This window comes from Pseudophryne corroboree, chromosome 5 (genome assembly GCF_028390025.1).
Source record: "Pseudophryne corroboree isolate aPseCor3 chromosome 5, aPseCor3.hap2, whole genome shotgun sequence".
Taxonomy (NCBI): Eukaryota; Metazoa; Chordata; class Amphibia; order Anura; family Myobatrachidae; genus Pseudophryne; species Pseudophryne corroboree.
In genome coordinates, this window is record NC_086448.1 from 765,518,137 (window position 1) to 765,538,893 (window position 20,757).

The following is a 20,757-nucleotide window of genomic DNA, read 5'->3' on the forward strand; positions in this document are numbered from 1 at the left end:
GACCACACGAATGTGAGAGCCTCCCCCGCCACTGCCCTTGTGATCTGTCGTTCTGTACACATACTAAGCGTTTGTAATTGTGGCGAGATGCCATCATGTACACCTGAGGGTAACCACCCCTGTGGATCCACATGTGAAACACCTTGGATTTAATGCCCAGTTTCCTGGAAGAAAATTCCGACAGGTGAAATCATCTGTCTAACAGATGTCCACTCCCGGAATGAACCCCGTCGACAACATCACCTAATGGTGTTCTGGGCAATTGAGGATTCGAGCTACCTTTCGCATTACCATGCGGTTTCTCGGTCCTCCCTGGTTGTTGTGTATGCAACTCCCGTTGCGTTGTCTGACTGTACTTGGACAGACTGAAAGCGAAGCATGTAGTGCATTGTAAATTGCACGGAGTTCCAGGACATTTATAGACAGCAATCTGTCTTGATCCGTTTTAGAACCCCTGTCGCTGACCTTTTTAACTACAACTCCTCAACCTGTGAGACTCTTGTCCAGAGTATATACACCCTCGGCCCCCTGTGGGAAACGCGAGTGAAACCCGGGGAACTAAAGCGCTTTGAAAACACATCATTGTTCCTAGTAGGCGAATACACCAATATACCGCTAGTGTGCGTGGCTTTTGCACTAATTGTACTAGATGGTATATTTGTTCTTCCTGGTGTAGTAGGTAAATTTCTTGGATTTACCGTATTTATAATCATACCTAGGAATTGAAGTCATTCAGACGGAATTAGATGCGATTGTTTTTGAACTTGACCTGCCACCATGGTGTACGTTAGTAGCGCAAGTAAGAGGAACTTCTGTTGAGACAGAGTTCTTATGATCAGATCGTGTAAGTATGGAACGATGGTCACCGCCAGGGCTCTGAGATGAGCCATCATCACCCACATCACTTTGGTGAATACCCGAGGCGTTGATAAGAGGCCAAACGGTAGAACCTAAAAATGGTTAATGGGTGTGGCGTATTGCAACACGCATTGTGAAGATCAAGCGCAATCATACAATTTTGTGGCTCCAAATATGCAAGTACTAACTGGTAGTAAGTGACTTGCTGATTGAGACTGCGACGGAGCCCTTCGGCTTCGTTACTCCAAACAGAGGGGAATAAATAACCCTGACTCTGTTGGTGTACCAGGTCTGGAAATAAAACAGCTGCAACCAGCAGAGACTGAATGGCCACCTGCCAAAACGCCTAGTTTCGTCCGACAGAGGCAGTATTTTAAACTGTAAATAGTGGATACATCCATGAGTAGATGTTTGGAAACCCGGCAAATGTCACGTGTAAAGGCGCGCTTCCACAATTGGAAATTCTATATGGCCTGAGAGGCCGTTAAGCCACTGGCTTGTTGACTTTAGCACCTTGGCGTTACCAGTCGTGACTGTTTTTGTACCACAGCCTTGAAAAGACTGAAGTCTAAAGGGATTAAACGTCGGGCCAAAGTATTTTCGTTTTGATACCGGAGGCCTGAATATTAAATTTAGAACCAAACAACTTCTGGGCTTGTTTTGGTGAAACTAGCGACGATGAAAAGCAAGAATCGAGGTAACAGGTGTCAGCAGAAGCTTTACAGAGATACTCTGCAGCTTTTTATTACCAGTGATCGTCATTGTTTCCATACATAGAGCATCTAGTAACCCAAATTTGTTTGTCACAGACGAATTCACCAATGACGGATTGTCCCATTTAGATGTGGAAAACGGGTAAATAGGGTTAAATGTTAGTCAGATATTCTAAATAATAACTCATTGAAGATCTGTTTATGAAAATCGACAGACTAGATGTTAAAGTCTACTTAGTCTCTGTAACAATTGAGACACTGACTTACTGGTTATTAGCAATGTATGGTTGTCAAAACACCCACTATCTGACTGCTGGTCTAATGTACCCTTCTCACTTGTAGTATCGTTGTGAGAATTGACATATAATTGTCAGATTAAATTATAAGACCAGTTAAATTAACACCTTGGTACCCAAAGGGAAAATTGGACCTTTGGAAATACTGAGACTCCTTTGTTAGAGCTGGCGGAGTGAACTCCGATATTACCGCTCCATCGAGCGGAGTTATGTTTAACATAGGATCTAGGACTGACACGGCTTACGGAGTGGAACCGTACAAACCAACAGAATTTGTGGTAGATTTATGTACAGACATTGTAGTAAACCTTATATGTAGTCTGTGTTGGAGGCTTACCCCACAGACAGACACCCCAATAGCCAAAGTAACAGACACTTGCACTAATTAGTAAAATGTTTACTTAAGGTGCGTAATATATATATATATATATATATATATATATATATATATATATATATATATATATATATATATATATATATATCTATGGCTAAATACAGTTTACATGGGCCTATGTGAAACCTGAACCAAATTTCCCACTAACACCCCTGCGCCTCCGGTGGCGTAGAGATGTAGTGTAGGAATGTTCTGGAATTATCCCTGGAAGAAACAGGAAACATGATTAAAAATGGCCCCCATGCCATGCTTACATTGAAACTCATAGGAGAAGTTACAATACCTGCTGCCACTGAGAATCACAGTCTAGTATACACTGATAAAAACACAGTCTAGTATACACTGATAAAAACACAGTCTAGTATACACTGATAAAACACAGTCTAGTATACACTGACATGCAGGTTACAATACAATCACAGACAGGTCATATTTAACATAAGCTCTGGCTGCAGTTATTATGTATTAATATCTTCTATAGATAATCTGTTATTATTAATAACTTATATAGATAATATAGATATATATAGACTCAACAGCCTATTACTTGTATCATTTGGCAGCTGCAGCCACGCAGAAATCTGCCAAATCCCCCACTCCCTCCCCCTTCCCTGTACTCCCTGTAGCGCTGTGTCTCAGCGGGGAGCCGGGGAGCTTATTGCAGGGAGGCGAAGGACCCAGAGCAGCAGTGAACGGCTGGCCGGAGCGCGGCGTCGCTAGGCAAGCTGCGCGGTGCCTGTTTGTCCGTCTGACTGAACACACGGATTGAAGTTCTGTGCGGCGGGTCTCCCTGTGTGAGCACCGCTGGCGGCCGTGGCGGGCGGCGTGCGGGAGGAAGAAGCGCCTGTTGGGGGACGGAGCGTGGAGCGTCTGAGCGGCAGACAGGGCACTGGTGTTACAGCGGTCGCTTTACCCACGGACCCCACACAGCGGGACGGCAGCCTGCGCTGACCGTTTCCCCAGCATACCTTTTGTAGAAAGGTCTGCGACACTTCCTTCATGCTGCGACGGGCTTCTGTCTTAAAGCTCTGTCCAGCTTCTCAGATCATGGCTGCGACGGGGCTTCTATGTGTAAGCTCCGTCCAGCTGTTCAGATGATGGCTGCGACGGGGCTTCTATTTGTAAGCTCCATCCAGCTCTTCAGTCATCTCCAGTCATGGCTGCGACGGGGCTTCTAAGTGTAAGCTCCGTCCAGCTGTTCAGATGATGGCTGCGACGGGGCTTCTATTTGTAAGCTCCGTCCAGCTCTTCAGTCATCTCCAGTCATGGCTGCGACGGGGCTTCTATGTGTAAGCTCCGTCCAGCTCTTCAGTCATCTCCAGTCATGTCTCCAGCTTGCAGGAGACAGTGGGCTGCCTGTGGCTGTGAGGGTGCTCTTTGTGAGGACCGACACGCCATGCGCTGCCTTGCAACGGTACCATCCCGGACCCATGTTTTTATAGAAACTGGGAAGGGAAGTGTAAAAATTAAAAATTAAAAAGTAAAAATGAAAAATTAATAAAAATCTTCCACAAAGTGTGGGAACTCCCACAAGCCGATGTTAATGCTTTGAGCACGGAAAAAACACTGAGGTCGTACACTGAGGTACTCTGGGATATGGAGGGGTGGAGAATTCTAAATTTAAATATTCAGCGCCTTTGTTTCTGCGAAGCCGTCCATATCCCAAGAGTACTCCAGTGACCCCTAGTGGATGAAAAAGAAAGTTCAGGAGTGGAGACAATGATTCCAGATGAAGGGGTCTGCATCTCCTTACCAACAACTGTAAGTACAGATAGTTTTTAAAATGGCTCCCGCAGCAGTTAGGTAGTATATTGATTTTATTTTCCCTATAACAGCTATATACAGCGATATGTAGCCACTGTGGCTCAGTATCTAATAGCCAGTGCTACTAAGCACTGAGACCGGGTTTTGAATCCTACCCAAATATAAATTTTGATAATTAACTTCCCACTGGGCAGGCAAAGGAGGCGCCGCTACGGGACTGAGTGAGATTGGTCCCATAGCGTCCATCACAGGCAGACAGGGGCGCCGCTGCGGGACTGAGTAAAATGGTCCCGTGGCGTCCATCAACACACAGTGGCGCCGCTGCGGGACTGAGTGTAACGGTCCCGTAGCGTCCATCAGACAGTGGCGCCGCTGCGGGACTGAGTGAAACGGTCCCGTAGCATGCGTCACCAGGAGAGACAGGAGCGCCGCTACGGGACTTGGTAAGCGATTCCGTAGCGTGCAGAGAGCCACATAGAGGGGGCAGACATAGGACCCTGCGCCACTGCGGGTCTTAGAGAAGCGGTCCATAGAGTGCAGAGAGCCGCGCAGAGACAGCGCCGCTACGGGACTTGGCATGAACGGTCCCGTAGCGCGCGCCATAGACACTGCAGTTTCAGAATGGCTGAAGAGACCATTCAGCCCGGGTGAACGGTTTAATCTGAGATGACCCTGTGATAAAAGAAAAATGGAGGGCACTCAGTACATAGGCGCGCCTCCCCATATTTTTAACTCATATCCCTGAAACTAGTGGCCAGTACATAATGAAGTGTCATAAAAATTTCAATGTCCGCCATTTTATTAATCTCTATCTGGCGCCAGCTACAGGGAAGGGTAAGCCCTCCCACTAGTAAAACTATCATGAGGGATGTTGCATGTGTAGCACTAGCTCCCTCTACTGGTGCCAACATATACTCAGAAATGTGAGATCTCCTGAACATATAAATTTTACTATACTAATTATATTTTCAACGGACTTCTATTATAAAGATCCTAACGAAAATACTAAGAAGCAAGCGGATACAAACCCTACCATCGCAGCATGGAGGTCGCATGTCGGCTGGTGTTTCACTTATTTATTTATTTTTATTTATTTTTCATTATTATTATTTATTTATATAAATATATTTTTGTCCTGTTCTTGTTTCTATATAAAGAAAGGAATAGTAATTCCAGCCGGATCCGATAACTTTGCTTCCGTCATTTCTCACAGCCTTTCTCTTCCTAGTTAAAGGGTGAAAGCGCCACGAAATATCCTCGTAGGGGGTTTCCATGACAGATTTCATGCAAAGACCTCCAACGGGAAGAGACCTGGTATGTTTGTACATAATGTATCAAAAAGAGCACACAGGTTGAAGCCCGAGGAAGGCAGTCCCAGGGTGTGCAATTCCTACTTAGACGCTCCACCCGGGAGCAGTGCTCCAGCTAGGACAAGGATAACCTTGTAGATAGGATCTCCAATGGGATACCGGAATCCCGCAAGTAACAATCAGTGCTGCGGGATTCTCACAGACAATGGATGAATTTCTCATCAGGTTAACGCCTCTCACACAAGCGGTAACAATGTGCAAGGCGGTTAGACGGGCCTCTTCCTCTCGTACCGGAAACAAGAAGGAAGCGGGTCTTCTCATTGATACAATGGGTGAGTGCATTGAATCTAACCTAGACGCCGATTTTCCAGAAGAGGACACAGCAATCACAACAATCTGTGATCCTAGACTTTAAGGTCCAATAAGTAAAGGAGCCCGTAGATTCGAATTGTTCGAATTCCAAAAGCGTTTTCCACTTCCTAAATCCCTCTAGTCTCGAATGGAGGAGGTTTGGGAACCAACCTGACTAACGTTTTCAAATTCCAAAAGGGGTTTCCAGTAACCTATCCCCTTCCTGAGAGTATAAGCATAAGTGGGAGTTTCCGCCGCTTGTGGGTGTTTTCCTAGGAAGGTTGTCGAAGAAGACAATCTTACCGTTACCTCATATAACGACCTTAAGAGGTTGACGCAGCTTTAACGTCAAAATTTTGTGACAGTTGCAGCACAGAGGCCTACGCTCGTCTGCCGTGGGTTGACAAGGCCATGGGAGTATGGTCGGGACGCATAATACAGGCTATTTAGGGGGAAAATGGCTTGGAAAAAGTCACCCAACTGGCGTAACACATTCGAGATTCAGCCTCACACTTGTGTGAAGCCTCTGGGGATATTCACAGAATAGCATCGCGCATCTCTACATTAGCCAGATCGGCTAGAAGGTGCGGTAGAATACCACCCTTTGAGGATGAGCTGTTTTTCGGTCAAGTGTTGGACAAGTGGATTCGCAAGCTACAGCGTCCACTTGTCTGCCTACTCCTTATACAAGAACCATTACACAGGTTAGGAAAGGTTATCGTCACCAGCGTGTAATTCCTTTAGAGCTCAGTCCTTGCGTGCCCAAAGAAGAGTTTTTGGTACACAAGTACGTGGGGGCAGAGGTAGAAGCCGCTCACAGGCAGCCAGTAAGCGGGATAAATCTGCTGACAAGACCGTGGCAGGACGGTCTCGCGGCTCACCTGGAATTCCCCTTGGTGGTCGAAGGTCTGGAGTTGCCTCGGTACCCTCAGGAAGAATAAGAGCTACTGCCGACAATGGAAAGAATGCTACGTTCAGAGGTCATTCTCCCGGTTGTCGCCTCTCAGTGAGAAAATAGGATTTTGGTACTTACCAGGTAAATCCTTTTCTTTGAATCCATAGGGGGCACTGGAGTACTCTTGGGATATGGACGGCGTAGCAGAACAAAGGCACTGAATATTTAAATTTAGAACTCTCCACCCCTCCATATCCCAGAGTACCTCAGTGTACGAACCCAGTGTTTTTACTGAGCGAACTGCTATAGAGAGGTTGACAATGGAGAATTCCTATAACATACCGGACAACAACAAAGTTGACCCATAAAGTTAATGTCAACTAAACAGTTGACAGCATAACCGATAGACCTTGATAGTGTGAACCAAAAAGGTGAAAATGTGTTACCATAAGCTCCTTTGAGCGTAATACAAACAAGGTAAAACCTGTTACCCTAAGCTCCTCTGAGCTTAAACAACCCAGGTAAACTGCTCTGGGTGGGCGTCCAGTGCCCCCTATGGATTCAAAGAAAAGGATTTACCTGGTAAGTACCAAAATCCTATTTTCTTCTTCATCCACTAGGGGTCACTGGAGTACTCTTGGGACGTACCAAAGCTTCCCTCGTGGGCGGGAGAGCTGTTTGACACTTGTAACAGTAGGCAGCCAAAGCTAGATGCTGATGCCGCAACCATTCATAACGTGTAAACGTGCACAAACGTGGTGCACTGAAGGCTATGTAGCCGCGTAGTAGACGCTCCACGACCCGCTGGAGCTGACATTCCCACAGAACCTGTGGGATGAGCTGTTACTGACGTAGGCGACTGTAACTTAGCCTTAAAGTAAGCCTGACTTGTAGTCATTGTTATCCAACTGGATAATGTCTGCTGAGAAAACTGGCTAACCCCAGTTGGCAGCATCATAGAGAACAAACAACGTATCCGTATTACGTACTGTAGACGGTCGGGACATATAGACGCGTAATGCGTGTACCACATTCAGAATTCTAGAATGTGCTGTCAACACAGGAACCACTATTGGTATACTGATTGCTTTGTCATGAGAAAACGTAAATACGGTGGCTTGGAATACAAGGCACCCAAATATGAAAACAAAACCCTTGCCGAAGCTAAGGCTAGAAGAAAAATGTTTTCCCAAGTGAGAAACTTAATCCCCATTTGTTGTAAGGGTTCAAAATATGAAAACTGTAAGAAATGTGAACCCAACCTCAAGTCGCCTGGCGCTGTAGGTGGGATAAATGGAGGCTGCACTTTGATGACACCTTGTATAAAGGTGTGTACCGACGCAACAGAGTCAAACGTCTTTGAAAATAAGTTGACCACACAGATACCTGCACCCTCAGTGCAGATAAACGCAGTTCTCCATCCCACCCTGTTTGTAAAATAACAGAATACGGGTAACTTGAAAGATGATGTCGGAAACTTCCGAGCTTTACCACCTATATATGCACACCAAATTTGTAATAATGAATTTGTAATAATGAGCTGCCTTAAGCAGCTTACTAGCTCGTAACATGATAAGTATAACCGATACTGTAATGACCTATTTCTTTTCTTAAGAGGGCGGTCTGAACCCCCCACCCCGTCAACCGCAGCCGCGGTATATAGGTAATAGGTACTTAGGTAACTAGGGGTAAAAGAACGTTCCCTGTTGTAACAGGTTGGACGTATTATGAGCGGACCAAGATCGTGTGCCAGTATTCCTTGGAGATTCGAGAAGCAAGCTCTCCGAAACCCATGAGATATCACTAGTATGACTGTGACGAACTGTCTTATGATCCGTTTTCGCAACGGAGAGAGCAGCGGAAAATGGTGGAGCCAGATACACGATGCTGTATGACCACACGAATGTGAGAGACTCCACCGCCACTGCCCTTGTGATCTGTCGTTCTGTACACATACTGAGCGTTTGTAATTGTGGCGAGATGCCATCATGTATACCTGAGGGTAACTCCTTTTGTGTACTCACATATGAAACACCTCTGGATTTACTGTCCAGTTTTCAGGATATAAATCCTGACGGGCGAGATCATCTGTCTAACAGATGTCCACTCGCGGAATGAACCCCGTTGACATCCTCCCATAATGGTGTTGTGGGCAATAGAGGATTCGAGTTACCTGCTGCATTGCCATGCGGCTACTTGGTTCTTGTGTATGCAACTCCCGTTGCGTTGTCTGACCGCACTTGGTCAGACTGAAAGCGAAGCATGTAGTGCATTGAAAATTGCACGGAGTTCCAGGACATTTATCGACAGCAATCTGTCGTGATCCGTTTTAGAACTCTGTCGCTGATCTTTTTTAACTACAACTCCTGAACCTCTGAGACTCTTGTCCAGAGTATATACACCCTCGCCCCTCTGTGGGAAACGCGAGTGAAGGCCGGCGAACTAAAGCGCTTTGAAAACACATCATTATTGTTAACAGGCGAATACACCAATGTACCGCTAGTGTGCGTGGCTTTTACACCAATTACTAGATGTACATTTGTTCTTGCTGGTGTAGTAGGTAAAGGTCTTTGATTTACCGTATTTATAATCTTACCTAGGAATTGACGTCGTTTAGACGGAATTAGATGCGATTGTTTTTAAAACTTGACCTGCCACCGCAGTATACATTAGTAGCGCAAGTTAGAGGAACTCTGTTGAGACAGAGTTCTTATGAGCAGATCGTCTAAGTATGGACGATTGTCACTGGCAGGACTCTGAGATGAGCTATCATCACCAACATCACTTTGGTAAATACCCGAGGCGTTGACACGATGCCAAATGGTAGTGAAATGGTTAATGGTTGTGGCGTTTTGCAAACGCTAGAACCTGTGATGACCAAACCGGAATGGGTAAGTACGCATTGTGAAGATCAAGTGCAATTATGCAATTTTGTGGCTCCAATATGCAAATAGTAACCGCAGAAAATCCATTTTCAAACTGCATTAAGTGACTTGCTGATTGAGACTGCGACGGAGCTGTCTGGTTTTGTTACCCCAAACAGAGGGGAATAAATAACCCTGACTCTGTTGGTGTACTACTGCCTGGATATAAAAACAGCTGAAAACCAGCAGAGACTAAATGGCAACCTGCCAAACCGTTCGACAGAGGCAGTCTTGTCCTTTAATCTGTAAATATCTGAGACATCCATGAGTTGATGTCTGGAAACCCCGCAAATGTAACGTGTAAAGACGCGCTTCCAGAATTGGAACATGGAGATGCCTAAGAGGTCATCAAGCCACTGGCTTGCTGACTGTAGCGTCGTGTCGTTACAAGGCGTGACTGTTTTGTCTTTGAAAAAACTGAAGTCTAAAGAGATTAAACGCCGGCACCAGTATTTCCGTTTTGATACTGGCTGCGGTAATGGCTGAATATCAAATTTAGGACCAACAAGTTCTGGCCTTGTCGCACTTAAACTAGCGACGATGAAAGTAACCGGCGTTAGCAGAAGCTTTACAGATATACTCTGCAGCTTCTTTTTCATTGTTTCCATACATAGAGTCTAGTGACCCAAATGTATTCTGGGTTTTTATAATGTTTTACACAGACGCATTTACCAATGGCGGATCGCGTCATTTTGGAAACGATAAAATAGTGGTTAGAGTCTACTCAGTCTCTGTAAAAATGGAGACATTGACTCACTGGGATTTAGCAATGTATGGTTGTCAAAAACCCCGCCCTATCTGAGTGCTGGTCTAATGTACCCTTCTCACTGGTAGTTATCGGTGTGAGATTTGACATAGAATTGTGCATTAAATTATAAGACCAGTCAACAACTGTCTTTTGTTAGAGCTGGCGGAGTAACTTCCGAGACTCCGATGTTACCGCTCTTGTAATTTGAATTGCCAATGCTTAACATAGGATTTTTAAAAATTATTTGTAGTCTGCGCTAGAGCCTTACTCGCTATGCAGACAGACCCCACAATAGGCAACGGACAGACACTTGCACGACTTATTGTTATGTGTCATATATATATTTTATTGCTGAACAGCATATTTATATGAAACTCATGGTTGTTTCTCTCTACGGAAATCTATAGTAAAAGCGAAAGATTTATTTGATGTGAAGAGAAACTAGAGTATTCTTTATGTGAAAAACAGTTCACATGGGCATGTGAAACCCGAACCAAATTCCCACTAACACCCCTGCGCCTCTGGTGGCTTAGAGATGTAGGGTAGGAATGTTCCAGAATTACACCCTGGAAAACAACAGGAAGCATGGTTAAAATGGCCCCTTTGCCATGCTGACCGTGATAATCACAGAACAAGTGACAAATGTTTCCGTGTTAATCTAGCCTATTATACAGTATAATCACAGGCTGGGTACAACACATGCTCTATTAATATATATATATATATATATATATATATATATATATATATATATATATATATATATATAGGCTCAATAGCCTATGATAATTACAGACATTAATATATTTATACAGCATTTACATAAGCTGAATAGCCTATTATACAGTGATAATCACAGACTTAATATAGGCTCAATAGCCTATTATACAGTGATAACCACCAACATTAATATATAGGCTGAATAACCTATTATACAGTGATAATAACAGCCATTAATATAGGCTCAATAGCCTATTATACTGTGAAACTCACAGACAGTAATATATGCTCAATAGCCTATTACTCCCAGGACAGGTAACAATACATTATAAATACCTGTCACCTATATATAGCTGCCTATACACTGTGCTGCTGTATATTTAATCCGCCAGAATTCCACCGTGCCTTGTAACGCTGTGTCCTGCGGGAAGCCTGCAGCCTCATAGCGCTGGCACATGTGGGTGGGTGGATGGCTGCTGGGCGGCCGGACGGAGCGGCGGTCCCCGTCTCTGTACTGAGACTGAGGGAGCGTCTGCGGCCGTATGGCGCTGGCGGCCGGACGGAGCTGGGCGGCCGGACGGAGCGCTGGGACGGGCGGCCTGCAGACATAGCGGCTGGGGCTTGCGGGCGGAAGCGGAAGCAGGTATTAACCCAAACATAGCGGGGCGGCAGCCTGCGCTGACCGCCCCGTTCCCCAGCCTACCTTGTCTCCTGATCATGGCTGCGACGGGCTTCTTATGTGTAAGCTCGTCCAGCTGTTGTAAATTATGGCTGTGACGGGCTTCTTCTGTAAGCTCCGTCCAGCTCTGTAGTCCTGGCTGCGACGGAGCTTCTTTGTGTAAGCTCCATCCAGTCCTCTATAGTCATCTGGAGTAGATCATGGCTGCGACGGGGCTTCTTCCTGTAAGCTCCGTCCAGCTCAGGCAGCAGTTCATGGCTGTGACGGGGCTTCTATCTGCAAGCTCCGTTTACAGCAGGTAGTGAACTGCGTGTGGCTGTGAGGGTGCTCTTTGTGAGGACCGACACGCCATGCGCTGCCCGTGCAGCGGCACTATCCCGGACCCATGTTTTTCTTGAAACTGGGAAGGGATGTGCTATTAAAAAAAAATTAAAAATAAAAATGAAAAATTAATAAAAATCTTCCAAGTGTGGGAATCCCACAAGCCGATGTTAGTGCTTTGAGCACAGAAAAAACACTGGGTTCGTACACTGAGGTACTCTGGGATATGGAGGGGTGGAGAGTTCTAAATTTAAATATTCAGTGCCTTTGTTCTGCTACGCCGTCCATATCCCAAGAGTACTCCAGTGACCCCTAGTGGATGAAGAAGAAATGGCTCTCTACTCCAATCATTTTGTCATACCAAGTCAGACAGGACAGTCCGGCCGATACTCAATTTAAATGTTTTAAGCCGGTTGCTAAGTGTCTACAAATTCAAGCTGGAATCAATCCAGTTGATCATTGCTGGTTTAGAATATGCATATCTGCATATCCCAATCTGGGCCCCTCACCAGGCTCTCTTAAGGTTTGCACTGATGATGGATAGCTACCAGTTCAAGGCCTTACCATTCAGTCTCTCACTGGCCCCAAGACTCTTTACAGAAGATCATGGCATTCATGGTTGCAGACTCGGGACTGTTGAAGTCACGGTAGGTCCTTATCTACAGAAGATCAGGGCATTCATGGTTGCAGACTCGGGACTGTTGAAGTCACGATAGGTCCTTATCTAGGCGACCCGCTAATCAATGCATCCTCTCAAGACAAGTTGATCAGAGATGTTCAGACATCCCATCCATTTCTCGTTCAACTTGGGGAGATTATGAATTTCCAGAGATCCAACCTCTGGCCAGCTCAACGGATTCAATTCCTCAGTCTCCTATGGGACAGGGTACAACTGAGAGGATTCCTACCAAATAACAAGGTCCAGGACCTACAGAGATTAGTGGTTCAGGTACTGAGGTCACAGACAATTTTCTACACCTCTGTGTGGAAATTTTCGGGCAGTTGGTGGCAGGCTTCATTCCCGCCCATTACAGACGAACCTCATTGCTCAGGGAGCAAGGTCAGACTCCGACTTCCACCACACATACACGATTCCTTACTTTATTTGTCATTGCACAGGAATCTCGCAGCAGGCTAGAGATTCGGCAGTTGGAATTTGTGGTTCCTGCCAACAGACGTCAGCCTCAAAGGTTGGGGTGCCGTCTTACAATAGCATTAGTTTCAGAACAGTTGGACGCTCCTGGAGAATACCTCTTTCTTGGTCAAAGGTCCAAGTCATGGGTCAACACATAAGGATGCAGTCGAACAACGTCACGACGACCGCATACGTAAACCGTCAAGGAGGAAAGAGGAACGGAATGGCGTTAGAGGAAGTCACAAAGGCTGTGTCCAGGACAAGCGATCCAGCAGCTAAGGGAGTGGACACATTAACACTTTCTTGGTGTTATAGGAAGGTTTACATTTTTCCACCTTTACAACTCATTCTCCGGGTTCTGAAGTGGGTTGAAACGAGAGCGAGGGTCGGTGATTCTATTCGCACCAGATTGGCCAGCTGCGTGGGTTACTAGGTTGGGAGCTTTAGGGCAGTACTCAGTACAAAAGTAGTTTTCCTTCCTATGGTTGTTTCGGAACTTCGAGTAACTCAACCAATTGTAGTAACATATTTTCCGGGTCTCACAGATAAACGTGTCCTGTGCTGTTGCCCGAGTTTACCGGGTTTGCCTACAGGTTACATCATCCTTCAGAAAGTCGGACTATGTCTTGGTTCTTGATGAGCCTCAAAAGCGTTAGCCAGCATATCAGCAGTCTGGGTCTAGTCTTGCCTTTCGGCAAACTTACATTCCATGTGACAAACAGGTTCCGTTTCAGACGGGTGCTTCTACCACCCGACCAGTGGGCGACTCATGGGCGGCGGCCAGAGGGGTTTCCAAGGCTCAACTTTGCAGGGCGGCATTGTGGTCCTCAGCCCACATGTTCGCAGGATTTTACAGGTTAAGGCTTTTTGCGTCCGGGGACTCTAATTTCGGACATTTAAGTTTACAGCCAACCGACAGCACTCCCTCCCTGGGAGTAAACTTTGGGACGTCCCCTAATGTCTAAGTACTGTTCCAGTGTCCCCCCTAGTGGATGAAAGAGAAGAGAGGATTTTGGTACTTACCGATAAATCCATTTCTCTGAATCCTCTAGGGGACACTGGACGCCCGCCTCGGTGCTGTCAGTCTGCTGGGTTCACACTTCCTGTTCAAAGGACTCGTGACCCACGTAGTTAGTCCCAGGACTTTGACAAACAAGGTCATAGGATCAAATCACATTGTGGCTCTGTGCCTAATATGGATTTTACATAGTTTTTCCAAACAGCGTTGATTTTCCAGTTAAGAGTTCTTGGGTGCTGTTTGATAGGTTGTACGGTTCGGTTCCTCACCATGTGCTCAAGTGTCAATGTCCTATTCTCTCAAATTTTCCAAACTGAGGGAGGAGGGCTGTGAAGGGGGAGGAACCGTGCAGACAATGCTAATTTTAGATTGTGCCACACCTCCGGTTGCAAGCTTCACACCCCTAATGTCTAAGTACTGTTCCAGTGTCCCCTAGAGGATTCAGAGAAATGGATTTATCGGTAAGTACCAAAATCCTCTTTTTAGATGAAGCCTCAAATGTGGACAGCATGAAGAACAAAAGAGAGGGAGATGCAGGACTCCGCCAATTGGCGCTATAGTCAGAGTACGCAATGATCATACCTAAGGAAGTCATGTTAGACAGACACCAAGCAGTGTAAAACTAAAACCTGCCTCAGAAGCGACCATAACCATTGAGATTATAACCACTTGGACATAAGGATTTGCCTCTGAAGTAACTGAGCTATAGTGTCTGTCAAGGACCTGGCTCACTGCACAGTATGAGCTGATTAAGGAGCTGCGAGCGGTGTCCAGCCATTTTGCAAGTCTTAAGTACGTAGAGTACAAGAAATAGAAATAGTCCCACATATTATTAAAATTTTTAACCCAGACTAATGGCTAAGTAGTAAACAGAGTACCAGACCCATTACACTAACATAGTGTAAGGAAAGGTAGATTCTGACAATACCTGTATTCGTAGACCAGTCCTGGAACCCCAATAAAATCCATGCAAGTACAGGGAATAAATACAACTTCACACAGTCTGGGCATACACTGAACTGGAGGGAGGCAGGTTCAGGGGGAATTGAAGGATTTTTTTTTTTTTTTACATAAAGAGTAGTGAATAAGTGGAATAGCTTCCCAACAGAGGTGGTAGAGGCTAAGACTGTAGAGCAGGCATTCCCAACCACGGTCCTCAAGGCACACCAACAGTGCAGGTTTTAGTGATATCCAGGCTGCAGCACAGATGGTTAAATCAAAATAACTGAGCTACTAATTAAGTCACCTGTGCTGAAGCCTGGATATCACTAAAACCTGCACTGTTGGTGTGCCTTGAGGACCGTGGTTGGGAATGCCTGCTGTAGAGCAATCTAAACCTGCTTGGTATATGCATATGTTTCTATGTAAACAAACTCATGGCCTCAGAGATCTGAGGCAGCAATGCTAACCACTACACCCTCCGTATTATTCTGGATTGGGGTGTCTCTGGGCCACGGAGACATAGACTGATTCCTGTAACCCCCGGCAGCTCCGCAACAGGTGTCCTGGAGCATTGGGTACCTGGGTCCATGCTACCTTTAGGAAGTCTGGAGTCACATTGGGAACATGTAATTAAATGTATATGGGAATCAAACCTGTGTACTCTATCTTACCAATACACTGCATTATCCCCAAAGCTATTGGTGCTTCTGTGTAGTAAACTACTGAGCCTGTCTTTCCTTTAGACGATTTGCTGGTTTACTGACCATGGAATAAATAATGCCAAAGTACACTATGCCTTACTACTCCTCTTCTGTAAACAGGTAAACAACTGTTGTCTCTGTTAGAATAACACAACACTAGTTAAGAAATGATCTCCACTTGTGTAATAAACAGGGTGAGATAAATAACAACCTTATGACAGTGAAATTACTGATACACAGGTAGACGAGAAATAAAATTGGGTGATGCAAATTTCTGATTTAACCCAAAACACTTGTATTTTCTGATCTCCGCCTGTATAATAACAGGGTGAGTTAGGTCACTGTCAGATATTTTCCTCAGCGTGTTGTGCAATGTTCCCTGGTCAGATAGCGCTGATAAAGAGGGAGTGAGTTGTAAAATGGCACCCGCTGGTCGAGTCCGCCCCCACAGACAGTGATGGGTGGAACAGTAAAGACTGCTACGCGGGAATATGGCATCTGCAAATCAGAGCCGTCCCCACAGAATGAGGTGAGCGGACATCAATAACCAGCTGAGCGGGAGCGCAAGGCGGGAAAGTGCTTATTTCCCCCTCTGGCTCCCGCCGCGGCTAGCCTGTACAAACACCTTCTGTAAAAGGACCTCCGCGCCTGTACTAGGGATGCGGTTTCTGATCTACCAGCAGCGGAAGCAGGAAGGACTCTCATCCCCTTTAGACCCGCTCCGCCTGAATAAGAGCCCGCTGCCTCACCTTCCTGACTAAACTAGCGTGCATGGCAGCAGGGACACATTCAAACACGTGCCCTCAGTTAAGCATGTCAGTCAATACCTTACAGCACCGTCATAGACACCCGCCTGCGGGGGCGGGCGGATTGGGGGGGGGGGCTACAGATACAGCAGTCATATAAATACTGTCAGTAGAGATAACAGCCCAACACTGCCCAGGCAGGTTGTGGCTGTCCTACCTAAGAAGTGCCTCCTCGGTGCTCTGACCGGCAAGAAGAAAGCCCCAGTGACCTCAGTATGGTGGCTTCCCAGAGGCTATGCCGAGTGGGAAAAATTCTTCATCTAGCTAACACCACTCTAACTATACTTGTCACCTGTACACAGGGACTAAGTATGGAACAAAACTGAAAAGAAATCAAAAGAAACCTAGCTAAAAACTATAGGCAAAAAAACTGTGCCTGTACTCCTCAGGCACAAAACTAAAACTGAGGTAATCTGCTGGTAGGCTGGAGATGGGAGGGGTTAGAGGGGGGAGAAGTTAGTTTCTATAGGTTCTGTGCCAAACTCCCATCCCACACACTCTAACCCATCAGTAAGTACGCAGCGTCCCCCAGATGGATGAAAGAGAAAAAAAAGAGTACATTTAGAGGAGACGGTCCTAACAGAACTCTCAAAACTGAAAGTGGATAAATCAATGGGGCCAGAGTAGATACATCCAAGGATACTAAAATAGCTTAAAGGGGTGCTGATAACACCATTATTCAACCAGTCACTAGGTACAGGAGTTATTCCAGAGGATGGAAAAGAGCGAACATAGTCCCACTTGCACAAAAGTGGAAGCAAGGAAGAGACCAGCAACTACCAACCAGTGTGCTTTACATCAGTAGTAGGGAAATTGATGCAAATAATCAACAACTCTTTCTTTTAAGAGCATCTCAAATCCAACAATTTACAGGATCCAAAACATGAATTTACTGGGGGGAGATCATGTGAAAAAAGTCTTGATTTTTTTTTTTTTTTTTTTTTTTTTTTAATGGATGACTAAAGTAATAGATAAAGGGGGGCAGTAAATATAGCTTATATAGACTTTAGTAAGGCGTTTGCCACTGTCCCACATAACAGACTGTTAAAATTGAAAGCATGGGATTAGATACTAAGATGGTTGACTGTATAAGATCTTGGTTGCAGGGTAGAAAACCGTTGGAGTGTGGTCAAAGGAGGGAAAGGTTACCAGTGGAGTACCCCAAGGATCTGTACTTGGACCAGTGCTTTTTAATATCTTTATTGGTGACATTGCAAATGGTATTGAAGGGAAAGTACGCCTTTTTGCAGATGACCCAAAGGTATACAACAGGGTAGATACACCGTGTGGGGCAAAACAAATGATTGATGATCTAGGTAGACTAGAGGAATGGTTAAGAGCTTGGCAACTACAGTTTAATGCCAAAAATGCAGAATCATGCACTTGGGTCTCAAAAATCCGAAGGCTAAATATAGTATTAATGGCACTATACTGGAAACTAATGAGGAAGAAAGGGATTTAGGAGTTACTATTTAATGTGACAAAGGCAGGTCAGCAATGTAACAAAGCAATGACAAAGGCAAGACAGATTTATGGTTGCATATGGAGAGGAATCAGCAGCAGAAAGTATGGTACGGCCTTATCTACAATACTGTGTTCAATTCTTGAGGCCATATCTCCAGAAGGATATTAGCGATTGTACAAAGAAGGGCAACTAAAATGGTACATGGCCTACAGCACAAAATGTACCTGGAAAGAATAAAATATCTTAATATATACATAGTTTGGAGAAGAGAAGGGAATGGGGGGACATGATCGAAACTTTCAAAAATATATAGGGTTTTAACAAGGTACAGGAGGGATACATACTTCAAAGGAAGAGAAGTATTAGAACATAAGGACACAAATTGGAGGAAAATAGGTTCAGGGGAACTTGAGGTAAAATTACTTCACAGAAAGGGTAGTGGACAATAGGGTAGTGTGAATAGCCTCCCATCAGAGGTAGTAGATGCTAAAACAGTAGAGCAGTTTAAACATGCATGGGACGGACATAAGTATATCATTACAAAGAAATAAGGACCAAATAGAATGTGAGGTAACAATAAGGTTAAAAAAAAAAAAAAAAAAAAAAAAAAAAAGGGACAGACTAGATGGACCAAGTGGTTCTTAACTGGCGTCAAATTCGGTTTCTTTGTTAAACACCAGATAACATTTAAATTAGCTAAAAAATAGCTATTAATTGTAGTATCGTGGGACTATTCATACCTCAACAGCCATGATAATGATGGCAGCCTTCTTCTTGATGGTAGAATTTGCAGGAAGATTAGCCAATGAGTGCACACCCATGCCCAGGCTGCTGATTGGAGGAAGATCCAGCCAATCAGGGTCTCTAATACCTCCCATACAATCCTTAGCCATGGGATAAATGGTGCCATTTCCATCTCTAAGAATAATGGGCGACTCCTGCAACAAAAACAATTTGGAAATCAGGCCGGATTTCCCCACCTACTGCTAGAAATTAGCTCACCTTATTGCTCACAGTAGTTCACACATGTCTGTTTCGGTCTATGGCATTAGACACATATGATTACCCTTTTCCAAGGTGCTATATTGTCGCCCTATTTCTTTATTTTAAAATTGTGTTTCAGGAAGCAGAGTCCCAGCATACACATATAGCTGGGACTGTACACTATAAGGGGGAAATTCAAATGTTTGAAAATTCGGTTGGGTATCTGTTTTTTCCTATCTAATAGACAGGAAAAAACAGACACCCAACTGACTTTTCAAACAACTGAATATCCCCCTAAGTGTTAGTGCTGCTTGGGAGTCTGCAAATAAAGTGAGGCCTGATGCAATAGCTCAGAGATAACTGGCAATCAGATCAAAATATACAAGTACCAGGATGCTGCTACATACAATCAAACTACTATTAATGGCATGTGGATATGTAGTATACTTTAAAGTGTAAAACTTATTTAGGCATAATCTCCAAAGTTAACATCTCTTAATCTTCTTGTGCAAGGAAGAATTACCTATATTGATGCTGCTTATCAGTGTTCTATTCTACATACATGAACATCAACTTTCAGTCTTGAGACTATAGGACAGGCATTTCCAACCACGGTCCTCAAGGCACACTAACTATGCAGGTTTTAGTGATATCCAGGCTTCAGCACAGATGGTTAAATCAAAATAACAGAGGAACTAATTAAGTAACCTGTGCTCAAACATAGATATCCCTAAAATCTGGACTGTTAGTGTGCCTTGATGACCGTGGTTGGGAATGCCTGCTATAGGACAATGCAACTTATTTCAAACACAAAATATAAAACAAACACAAAACAAGACACTACAAGGAAGAAAAAGAAAAGCCCAAACCTGTCCTGCAGTGAATATAGCCACATTCCTCTCGTTCTGACCAAGAAAGGCAATGCTGCTGGTGGGGAAATTGTTCTCCTGTTCAGCTTTCCCTGTAGCAAGGTCAAAAATGCAGTACCGCACCCACGTTCCGGTCTTTAGAACAGCATGAACCCCTGTGCACACAAATAAAAAGTCACACTATTAAGTACAACAACCATAAACAGTATTCGCAAAATTACTACGTGGCATCAAAAGCATGATTTTTGTACATTCCGTCCCTTTGTCACATTCCATGGGGAACAAACACTGGGGTATAGGTAGTGTTTGTAAGGAGCCTGGCACGTTAAAAAATAAAATCTGTTTTGAAATTGAGCTCCGCACTCCTCTATACTTTAGCTGCTTCATTTTACCGGTTGTTTTCTAACGAGGGCCAAAATACTGAGGTGGAGTACAGGAAGCGAGAGATCACAACACCAACAAAAGAAATAAGTAAAGAAAGAACTGGAGAGGTCATTCAATGCCCTCAGATGGAATCTGAGAAAGGGATTTCATATAAAGACAAAAGCCCTGCTTTGTCCTTCATCCAGTGGGGGACACTAACACTAGGGGAATCTCAAAGTTGTCCTTATGGAAAGGAGTGATCAGTGGCAGTGCGAAGCACCTTACATCCAAAACAAGCATCCCTGGATACAAAGAGTTGCACCTCTAGAATTTTGCAAAGGTGAGCACAAACAACCTGGTGGCTTCTTTGCACAGCTGCTCAGCAGAGGAACCATGTCTCACCACCTGCTCCTTTGGAAGCCTGGAGGATGACTGCCGTAACGTCTTGGGAACAGGCCTGCTTGGAATTACACAAGACATAGGTAAATCTTTCCATCT

The 20,757-nt window shown here is 44.7% G+C and overlaps 1 protein-coding gene and 1 pseudogene across 9 annotated transcripts in view; both read right to left on the minus strand.

Annotated features, from left to right (window-relative positions):
- The window catches only part of UBR5 (ubiquitin protein ligase E3 component n-recognin 5), a 253,650-nt gene that overhangs the window by 109,780 nt on the left and 123,113 nt on the right, over nt 1–20,757 (minus strand). For all 9 annotated transcript variants that reach the window (XM_063924221.1, XM_063924220.1, XM_063924222.1 and 6 more), the window contains 2 exons: nt 19,897–20,051; nt 18,784–18,981 (listed from right to left, as the gene is read on the minus strand). In XM_063924221.1, coding sequence (XP_063780291.1) covers nt 18,784–18,981; nt 19,897–20,051 — 353 coding nt within the window. The remainder of the gene's footprint in view (nt 1–18,783; nt 18,982–19,896; nt 20,052–20,757) is intronic.
- LOC134931315 (U5 spliceosomal RNA) lies at nt 10,605–10,706 on the minus strand (annotated as a pseudogene).